Source organism: Oncorhynchus keta, chromosome 10 (genome assembly GCF_023373465.1).
Source record: "Oncorhynchus keta strain PuntledgeMale-10-30-2019 chromosome 10, Oket_V2, whole genome shotgun sequence".
In the NCBI taxonomy this organism is placed as follows: Eukaryota; Metazoa; Chordata; class Actinopteri; order Salmoniformes; family Salmonidae; genus Oncorhynchus; species Oncorhynchus keta.
Window position 1 is genome coordinate 74,089,839 of NC_068430.1, and position 10,125 is coordinate 74,099,963.

Sequence of the window (10,125 nt, forward strand, 5' to 3'; positions counted from 1 at the left end):
TCAAGTTAAACACTTTATTTTGTGCTTCAGTCTTCCAAGAAGGAATTAATACTTAATTTTCAATAGTATTTGTATATAAATAACATCTCAAAAAAACAAAACCGACAATAAATGTAGCTATTTACAAAAGTTCATAAGAATATTTTCAATAAATAAATACATGTAAAATTCCCAAAAATTCTAAATATGCCTAATAAAAAGACAATTTTTCAAAGATAAACACAACTACCATGCAATGCAGTCATCATGGGATACACCATGTCAAGTCAAAATATCAAAGTTTGAAAAAAATCACAAACAGTTCAATTTCCTTCACAGTGAGGAATAATAATAATGCAATACAATACAAGTCATCACACTCAATAATAAAGCCATGTACAAGTGTGCACTCCTGAATCAAAGGGGGGGGAGAGGTCAAATTTACCATCAAAAGGTGCTTTGCTCTGTGCAAAAATGGTGTCCAAATAATGTCCACCATACTTATTCTTCCATAAGCTGCCAAAACAGGACGGTAAACACAAGTCAACCTCGACCAGTTACTAAAAATCATACTTTACAAAGTAACGTTTACATCAATGAATTCAAGTCACCAGGTTGAGAGGAGAGTGTAGGTAAGGTAGGTGTAGAAGGGGAGTCTATGAACCATCCAATTTGGCATAGAGAGGGGGGGGGGGTCCATCTAACTCCTAAAGAGGGAGAGGTGGGGAGTGAGAGAACACTTTAGACTCCAGCTGTCTCTCTAGAAGCTCTACCACGTCCGGTGTACATGACGATGAGGCTCTGGCGAGGTCCACCGCTGTCTCTCCACTGGTGTTGGGGTGTTTCAGGTTGGAGAGCGGTGCAAGGAACTCAATGACGTCCCGGTAGCCCTCTCGGACAGCGATGTGGATGGGTAGGGTGCCGGTGTGGTCTGGCCTGTTGACTGACGCGCCGAACTCCACCAGAACCCGGAGTGTGTCCACGAAGCCAGTGCGTGCCACATCATGTGCCGGTGAGACTCCTCGCCGGTCTGTGATATTTGGGTCGGCTCCGTGCTCCAACAGTAAGCTGGCCACGTTGGAGTTGCCCATCATCATCACCTAGGGAGAACAGAAGGAGACTTGACGTTAGAGGGCGTTATCAACTGTTATTCATCACATGATGCAGTGTTTGACATAGGCCTAGTGGGAGAGAGTTCATGGGATTGTAACAATTTAATTTTATGTAGGGTAATTATAAAGGATATAAGTAGCTAGGCTAGGTACATTTGTCAGAACTGTTGTCCAACACTTTAGCTATTAATGAGCAATAGACAAGGTTGTTACTTAATGCTTCAAAGAAAATGGTTAAACTCTGGTTTTCACTGCATTTCATTCAAACAAGGTATAAGAAACCATTCTGAGGAAGCAACCATGGGCTGACAGACCTGTTGTTGTCTCTCTCTCACACAGACTTAGTTAGCTACCTTTACTACATTCAAAGCCAACACAGTTTTAGTCGAAATATAATAATATAAATAATAATATTATTACAGGCTAGGTAGGACACAATGAACGTTCAATGAGGAAGTTGGTTACCTGTAGAGCGGTCTTTCCAAATTGATTGACAGTATCGGGATGCACTCTGCATTCCGGCCCTAGCATCCTCCTGACCTCGTCCGTATTTCCCTTGGCTGCGGCAGCGGTCAGGCTCTTGGCCGCATCACTCTGACTCAGGACCATTGTGGACGGATTTCTATATTTTCTCCCTAAAATATGAATAGAAGAAATAGCTAGCTGAGTTACCCAGTATCTAATTGTAATCAACTGTTGTAGTCTATCAACGCTAGCCAGTTCGTCTCGTTAGCTAGCTCACTATCATTTATCCCCAACCAGCAAACGTTAGCAAGCTAGTTGCGAGTAGTTCAACTAACACATTATGGTGAGAAAAAAATGCATATATATTACACACACTTCAACGTTATTTCTTCGAAATTATGGACCCCAATTCTAGCTAGTAGCGCAGGATAATAATGCTAGCTCGTAGCTAGCAGTCTCCAATGGGAATCAAAACTCATGAAAAGGTAGTTAGTTACCTTGTCTGTTTTGAAATGATCCCGACCGTTACAGGCTCTTCTTTTCTGTCTTTTTTTCGAGATACTTTTGAAATAAATCACAGCAGGTAAATGTTGAATAACTTTGAAGGCTGCAGGACCTTTAATTTGCGCGCTGAGAACTACGTTACCGTTTACCCAACCAACATTTACAAACATTGGACAGAACGTATCTCGACCAATCAGCGCGTTGAATGGCGAGGTGGGTGGAGTAATGACTTGGTTGCCACCATACAGTCACTGGTTGCTACAGTATCACTGTGGTAACAGTTAAGTCGGCCAATTAGAAGCCATATCGTAGAAGGCGGGCAATTTTGCGGACGTTGATCTCTTCAAAGTACATTCATTCACATTTCTAAAATGTTATAGTAAATGTCCAAAGTCAGATATTTGATAGTAAGTCTCCAAAGTCAAGTAGAAAAAAGGCGGGTTATTGAATAAATCATTCTCAAATGCCCGCGATTGACAGTTGTGTCATTAAAACGCGCCAATGGGTGTGAAAAACGTTTGATATGGGATTTTATATACTTTCTGGCTAAAATAGCAGCTAGCATTTTGGATGATATAAAACAATACATTCATAGCTAAAATGTTTTGTTCATTAAATGTAATAATACACAAGAAAAACACCCTCATTACGGTATTTCAAGGCTATAGTTTAATATAAACATTTAACAATCTAAGAGACAATGAGTAAAGCAATTAAAACCTCAAATTACATTGCATGACATAAAAGTTAAAATCACAAACAATTTTATACAGTAACATTATTAAGTAGAGCATTTCAATGAAATTCAAAGACATTTTCCTTTTTAGTGTGCAATTAAATTGAACAATGATCTCTGGAAGCAAAGGCAGAAGTTAGCCACCATGGTTTAGAAGTTACTCCGTAGTTGGTAATCTAAATGAAAGAAAATAGAACAATAAAAATACTATAGGATAAATACTAGTTCTAATTTTAAAGAGTAAAAATACTTTATTCCCTTAAATTTGTCTCTCTCTATGACTAAATGATGGGTCTCTTTTTGCTATACATGAGTAAGCTATATCTAAAGAGCAAGGCAGTCCTACCTCCACTCTGTGTGATGTATCTGACCCAGGGCAAGGCCTGGTAACCACTCTTCTCTATAATTTTCATGTACCGCACCTTGAGGCACACAGGGTGACAGAGGAGAGGAGAGAGATCAGTGTAACTTGATATAATGGACCATTTGTTTTGCCTAACCAAATGAGGCACTTGTAGTCTATGCTAGTTTATGCTAAGTAAGTCACCACTTTGGTTCCGCATAAGCTTGTTTTCAAAGGTCAATACAGTATACTCACAGGCGCGAGCACACACACAGCTCACCTGTATCCCTGACACTGTGAAGTATGGAATCTCAAAGTTGACAGTGATGGGAGGTTTGCCCTCCATCTCATCATTCTCCACACTGGGCAGGCCAAAGCTGGCCCGCATCAGAAACTCCTTACCGCCCTGGAGGGAGGGAGGGAGGGAGGGAGGGAGGCAGGCAGGCAGGCAGGCAGGCAGGCAGGCAGGCAGGCAGGCAGACAGACAGAGGGAGAAAAAGAAAGAGAGAGAGGGGTGGAGAGATACAGAGAGAAAAATTACAGAAAGAGTGAGATAGTTCATATAGGGCCCTGAGTTTTTTTTCATTCTGATGATGTGTCCTGACCAGAAAAAGAGGCTGGAGTTTTTCCAGGTCAGGAGCCTTAATGTTCTAAATTCTAAGGTTCATTGTTGACCCATTTCCTGTCCGATGGCCACATCATGAAAAGTTGCACACAGTTCAGAATCATAAAGGGGTTCATTTACATGGGAGTGGGATACAGAATCCTCTGGCTTCAAATGCAGCTTGTGCAATTAATCAGATGGTTATCGTCTACAACATTGTCATCAGAGGATTGATTACCTAGCAAGTTAGCAAGCCAGTGAGGCGAGGCAAGGTAAAATACCACAGCTAGGGCTAGATAAAGCCAGGAGAATAATATACTTGTTGAACATAACTATAGCCATCAGTCTTACATGTTTTCATGGTCATCACTCTCTCACTGTTAAGTTGGTCAAGGTCACGACATCAGGGTTAGCTATCCTGCTTACAGAGCTTTTTGTTGCGAAGATGCGCACGCTTCACTCGGACGGGACGTTTGCTTGTAAACAAAAAAATGGCTCTATATATTTGGCCTTGAGTTTCGTCGACAGGGAAGAACAGCTTGAGACAGAAGTGCTGCTTGGATGAAACACTTACAGGGAAGGACTTGATAGTCCACACAGCCAGGTTCTTCTCAGGGACGTATTTAGCGTGGCCTGTACTGGTCTTAAACTTGGGGGAGTCAGCGTCACTGGGGACAGGAACCCGCACCTCCACGTTGTTGGCTACTGACTGCTTCTTGAACTGCCCTTTAGCCTATGGAATTAGAGAAAGGCAACTGTAGCATAGGACAATGCATAAGATTCATACACTGAGTGTTACTATATAACACTACCTTAACCATGATCTCAACTCGACTGTGAGAGAACTTCTCGATGACAGACTCAATCCATATCAGAGGCTTCACCTGTAGGGATACAGAATGTAGTTAGTTCTACCGTCCACTGGAAAGCCATTATACTACTTTATCAGTGATGTGGTGGTCGGAAAATAGGTGGGTAAATGCTGATCGCCGTTCGCGGTGAGTCAAGTAATACTCCCCTTACTTTCAATGCATTTTTCCTGAAAAATGTGGGTAAGTGCACACGCAAAATAAAAAAATGGTGCATGAAGTGTTTACCCTCCACTACACCCCTGTACTTGATACAGACAGGGCTTACAGCTCACTCAAGTATTGATTTCAGTACAGTAACAGTGCAATGGAAGAGTGAAACTGTATGAGGGAGGGATGAGGGTATTTTAGGGAGGTCATGTACATTTTCAGAGATACAATATGAATGTATTAAGGTAACTCACATGAGTGTTGATGCGGTAGGACATGAGTTCAGACTCTCCGTCAGGAGGGATGAAGGAGATGGTGCGGTCACTCTCGAAACGGGACAGACGAACACACTGGTGGAACTTAACGTCCTCCATCGTTACAGTCTTCCCTTTGTCGCCTGAACACACACACACACTCATTTTCATCAACATCTAAAATGCAATTGCATCTGAGAAGCAGTGACTGTGTGTGTGTGTGTATTGTACATACGGCCAGTGAGGGCGAACAGCGCTCGGTCATTGAGTCCCAGTCTCAGCTCAGGCATGCCAGACAGCATGGTCTTCAGCTTGACAGTGCCCACGATGTCACTGCTCATCACACTGCCATTGGCATTCACCTGGGGTCAACACATGACACAGGGGTCAACCTCTGATGGAGACTTTTTATACAGTAGCTAGTTGATTTAATGCTCAGTCAATTAAAGATCAAATCCACACGAGGGGAAACAGCATCAGTGTTCACCCCGGCATCTTCGGTATTGTTTTTGTTTTGTTGAGGAGATACGGCAGAGGGGAGCACCCGGCAGCAGGGGAAAACAACTGCAGTAGGCCTACATATTCTGCTGTTCGCACGTGCAGTGATGTCTGAGGGAAGAAACTGTGTTCGTTGGTTCCCGTAACTTCTTTGTTGTTCTAATATCGCTAACAGGCGTGGCAGTTCCACCAATTAAGGAGTCCAGCTTTAATCAATTAAATTAATCAATTATTCAGAAAGAAAAGGTTATTGGTATTTTCAGTAATCAATATTTTCCTATGGAGATTAAAGCATTATATACACAAAACCAATTATGACAATTATTGATGTTGCCGAAACACAAGAAAATGAATTGCCGAATTTGCATGTATCAAACCCAACATCCTTCTGGTAAAACCACTCACCAGTAAGTTGATGGACTCGATGACATCGATGAAGACCTCATTCTTCTTGTACTTGATGCCCTCTGACCTCCAGGACACAGCGTTGGTGACAGTGGTGGGAACCTTAGTCTTAGCCACCTCCAGCTTGGTGCCCTCCTGCGTGATGTACCTGGAGAGACAGCCAGTATGGACGGACATCAGTAGTTTGATCCCAGATCTGTTTTGCATGACAATGAATTAAAAGGACCAGGAATTGGCAAGACAGCACATACAGATCTGGAATCAGGCTAAGTCAAGATAAAAGTCAATGTACCTGTAGTAGACATACAGTATGGAGATCAGTCTGATTGGACTTTCAGAAGTCCCCAAAACGTGTCCTTACTTTATGGTGTTGGGTCTAGAACCAGTATCTGTCTATTAAAGCTGCATCTTTATAATAATAACAAATATGCCATTTAGCAGATGCTTTTATCCAAAGCGACTTTCAATCACGCGCGCATACATGTAAGGGTGGTCCTGGGAATCGAACTCACTACCCTGGCGATAGAAGCGCCATACTCAACCATACTCAGTCCATTCTCTCCATTTACACAGTACACGTGTATGACTAATTGACTATATTGTAACAGAGAACATGTGTATCAGTGTGTGTTGTGATTGGCAGGCTCCCCCACCGCCTTCCTCTGCAGATCCTTCATGGTCAGTTGAAGAATGGACTGAGGTCTGCCAAGGGGCAGAAGAAGCGCATCAAGGACCACAGCAAGACCTTCCTGAAGCGGAGAGCCTGACAACCAACTGCCATACCTGGCGTCCCACCTTCCGCCTGGGTGTCACACACCTCCAGGACACAATCCCAGAGAGGAGAATCGAAACGTCTTGCACAACGACACCAGCGTGCAGCGGGTACAGCCCTCTGAGGTGGAGAATTCACCTGCCCCTCATGTGGCAAACCACGCGGGTCTCGAATTGACCTGCACAGCCACATGCAGTGGCACTAACGCAACTCCCCACAATTGGGAGCAGCGTCATCATCGAAGGACAGCCATAAGCAAGTAAGTAAGTGAGCGGGTGTCACTCACTCCTGCAGGATCTTGCTGTCGGTGGTCTGGGGGAAGCCAAAGTCCATGAGCTCGTCCAGTAGCTCATAGACCACCACAAAGTTGTCCTGTATGCTCTCCTCCTCCAACTCTGTAAAGTACTCTGTGAACACCTGGAAACAACACAACATCGATTGGCAGCCTCAGTAATAATATGTGAATTATGATCATGTTATGTCAAATGGGTAGGGAGAAACCAGTAGACACATTATGCAGGTCTTTTGGTAGTGAGAAACACTTCTGACTCAGCCATTGGGGTGAAAATGACAGCAATGGAGTTGTTAAGACAGCACAGACAACAGACCTCTGACTCACCTCAACCACTTTATAGAGGAAGGCATAGACCAGAGAGGCGTTGGAGTTCTTGTTGGTAGTGGCCACCACTGTTAGAGCGTCAAGGTAGATAGAACACACAGGCCTATTCTAAGGTCCTAGTGTAATATGTTTAAGAAGTTCATTATCATCTTTACTCTAGGGAAAAATACATATTTGTCTTTGTGTAGGTTTGACTAGCATCTCATTAGTAAAGCTAACATGATTTATACAGGCTACAAAATGGTAATGATTAACTTTTAGCTGGCTAGCGACTAAAATCATTATAAGGATACAGTACAGGTTGGTGTGCTTGATCCACAGGAAATGAACGTTGCCGTGCGACATGATTGGACAGGTAAGCCCCTCCTCTTCCTGTGTCATGAGCAAAGGCAGGAAATGGTCAATCTCAGCCATGTCCACGTCGCCCTTGTAGTTCCGACATATGAGCACCTGCAGGGTAAGAGGGGAAATTAATAGGGAAAGAAAAACAATAACCTATATGGGTCAAAGGTCACCCTTAAGGCACCTGAGTTTTTCCTAAGCATGTGACGTGACTAAAAAAACTCATGGTCCTACTAGAGGTCAACGGGTGAGAGAGGTAATGAGGTAATGTAACGTAGAGGTCAACGGGTGAGAGAGGTGATGAGGTAATGTAACGTAGAGGTCAACAGGTGAGAGGTAATGAGGTAATGTAACATAGAGGTCAACGGGTGAGAGAAGTGATGAGGTAATGTAACGTAGAGGTCAACGGGTGAGAGAGGTGATGAGGTAATGTAACGTAGAGGTCAACGGGTGAGAGGTGATGAGGTAATGTAACGTAGAGGTCAACAGGTGAGAGGTGATGAGGTAATGTAACGTAGAGGTCAACGGGTGAGAGAAGTGATGAGGTAATGTAACGTAGAGCAGATATGGGAAGAGTAGAACTAGAGATCATTATTCCAGCAACCTTCTGGATGTGTCAGGCGAAGAGGTCTCATAAACGTTACACAATATTTCATGTTGAGTCCTGTACATGTTCCATCGATTCCATCTCTAAGGAATGCTAAATGAAGGAAGAACATAAGGGCTTGACAACTCTTTGCCTTGACAAGAGATCAGATGGCTGAGATTGGGCTCCAGAGCTACACCTGTCACTCAATCAAGGAGTTGCAGTGCCTACAAAGTCTAGGTGTACTGTAGTACCATGCAACAGGCTTATAACGGTGGTTATTGTGGCTTGTCAGTTGTTGTGTCAGCCTAGGCCAGGGGTTCGGCAATAGGCGGCCCAAAACCGTCCCAAGTGTTTTTTTTAGTAAAATCAACATATAATATATATTTTTTAGGATTTTAGTTTTTGTTTAAAAAAAAGACTAAAATCACAACAAGAATTCAGCTAGAATTGAGTTTACTTTAATGATCGTGTCTTAATTTAATCAAGGTATTCAAATATGTCTTTCTGGCTTAGTTGTGGTCAATTTGTAGTGTACAAATTATTATAATTATGTTCTGGCCCCTCGAACATAATCGGCCGGCTGCTGAATATGGTTGCCTTGGCCTACTCATTTGCATGTAGCCTAATACAACCTCTGTCCCTCTCTGTTGTGCCACCTGAAATCATGTCCTCTTTCCCCTCCCATGACTTCTAGGCCTATTGTAGAGGGATGGAATCTTTGATCAAATTACACCTCTAGCTGTGAGAGATTCAGGCTATACTGAATCTCTCACAGGATAAGAAACCTCAATAGAGCATTATCTTCTGTTTATAACAGGAAGTACTGTGTTGTCTGCCCAACCAAATGTGTTTTATAATGTGTTCATCTTGGCACTATCCTTCTACAATGTACACAAGATGACAGGTGCCAGGCAACTTTGACTCACTTACTATATTCACTTTCATGTTTGGAAATGATATGTAATTCTTTAGAGGTAGTTTTTTTCATAACACCTGGTATAAGAATTTGTCAAGTCTAAAAAAGGATGCAGCCACTGGCCTTATGACCTGTTTTTATCCGCTTGTGTCCGGAAGTGACTTGTGCAAGGCTTGAATGGAACTGTCACAGGCAACGAATGAATCTTTAACGACGTGGCTATCTATTAATGTTTAATGGCAAGAGCAAACGTTGAACAAACTCGATTTCAATCCCAAACAAAAGCGAGTTAAGGTCAAGTCAAGCTAAAACTGACATTGTTTATAGCGTTATCAATGGCAACAATCAAAATGAGAAGTGATCTTACCTTTCCTTTCAAGTCCAGAACGAAGACAGCGGAGGCAGACATTATCAGCACCAAATGGATCACTCCGCAAGTATTTCAACCACTACAAGCTTGTCCGCTTAAATTTTAAGCGTTTCCTTTCGCCAGTAAAGTAGTCTAAATGGGTATAAATTTACTCATGGCTTCCACGGTTCCTTTTCTTGAAGGGACACGTCAGATCTGACGTCACGGGCCTCCAGGTAAAACATTAACAGCATCGCACTCACCTGTATGGAAAAAAAGAGGCCTGGACGCACTGCTCGATTATTTCGCGAGATGGCGCAATAGATCCAGATATGCATGTTGGAACTTTTAGCGCAATACTCACGACTTCCACAAGAGGGCAGACGTACATTAGATAAGTAACGATTGCAAAAATCCACGATCGATTCTGTACCATACAGCACAGGAGGCTGGTGGCACCTTAATTGGGGAGGACAGGCTCGAGGTAATGGTTGGAGTTGTATAAGTGGAATGGTATCAAATATATCAAACACTTGGTTTCCATCTGCTTTAATGCCATTCCATTCGCTCCGTTCAAGACATTATTATGAGCCGTCCTCCCCTCAGCAGCCTCCACTGC

General features: G+C 42.9%; 2 protein-coding genes across 2 annotated transcripts; both read right to left on the minus strand.

Annotated features, from left to right (window-relative positions):
* LOC118370915 (cyclin-dependent kinase 4 inhibitor D) lies at positions 1–2,574 on the minus strand. Its single transcript, XM_035756145.2, has 3 exons — positions 2,054–2,574; positions 1,557–1,726; positions 1–1,079 (listed from the first exon to the last, which is right to left on the minus strand). Exons 2-3 carry the CDS (start codon positions 1,698–1,700, stop codon positions 687–689), a joined length of 537 nt encoding a protein of 178 aa, XP_035612038.2. The 5' UTR covers positions 1,701–1,726; positions 2,054–2,574; the 3' UTR covers positions 1–686.
* Positions 2,575–2,706: 132 nt separating this feature from the next.
* On the minus strand, positions 2,707–9,729 carry LOC127932355 (AP-1 complex subunit mu-2). Its single transcript, XM_052527932.1, has 12 exons — positions 9,525–9,729; positions 7,604–7,760; positions 7,311–7,378; positions 6,978–7,108; positions 5,920–6,067; positions 5,252–5,378; positions 5,017–5,159; positions 4,556–4,627; positions 4,318–4,476; positions 3,420–3,545; positions 3,143–3,218; positions 2,707–2,972 (listed from the first exon to the last, which is right to left on the minus strand). Exons 1-12 carry the CDS (start codon positions 9,564–9,566, stop codon positions 2,947–2,949), a joined length of 1,275 nt encoding a protein of 424 aa, XP_052383892.1. The 5' UTR covers positions 9,567–9,729; the 3' UTR covers positions 2,707–2,946.
* Between the last annotated feature and the right edge of the window lie 396 nt (positions 9,730–10,125).

Bases quoted from the DNA above. Each gene is read 5' to 3' on its own strand.
- LOC127932355 (XM_052527932.1), bottom strand. From the start codon at position 9,566: ATGTCTGCCTCCGCTGTCTTCGTTCTGGACTTGAAAGGAAAG. The intron at 4,477-4,555 runs GTAGTGTTATAT...CTAATTCCATAG, and splicing joins GAGTTGAGATCATGGTTAAG to GCTAAAGGGCAGTTCAAGAA. The intron at 2,973-3,142 runs GTAGGACTGCCT...TCTTTCATTTAG, and splicing joins ATACATCACACAGAGTGGAG to ATTACCAACTACGGAGTAAC.
- LOC118370915 (XM_035756145.2), bottom strand. From the start codon at position 1,700: ATGGTCCTGAGTCAGAGTGATGCGGCCAAGAGCCTGACCGCTGCCGCA. The intron at 1,080-1,556 runs GTAACCAACTTC...TGTTCTCCCTAG, and splicing joins TTGGAAAGACCGCTCTACAG to GTGATGATGATGGGCAACTC.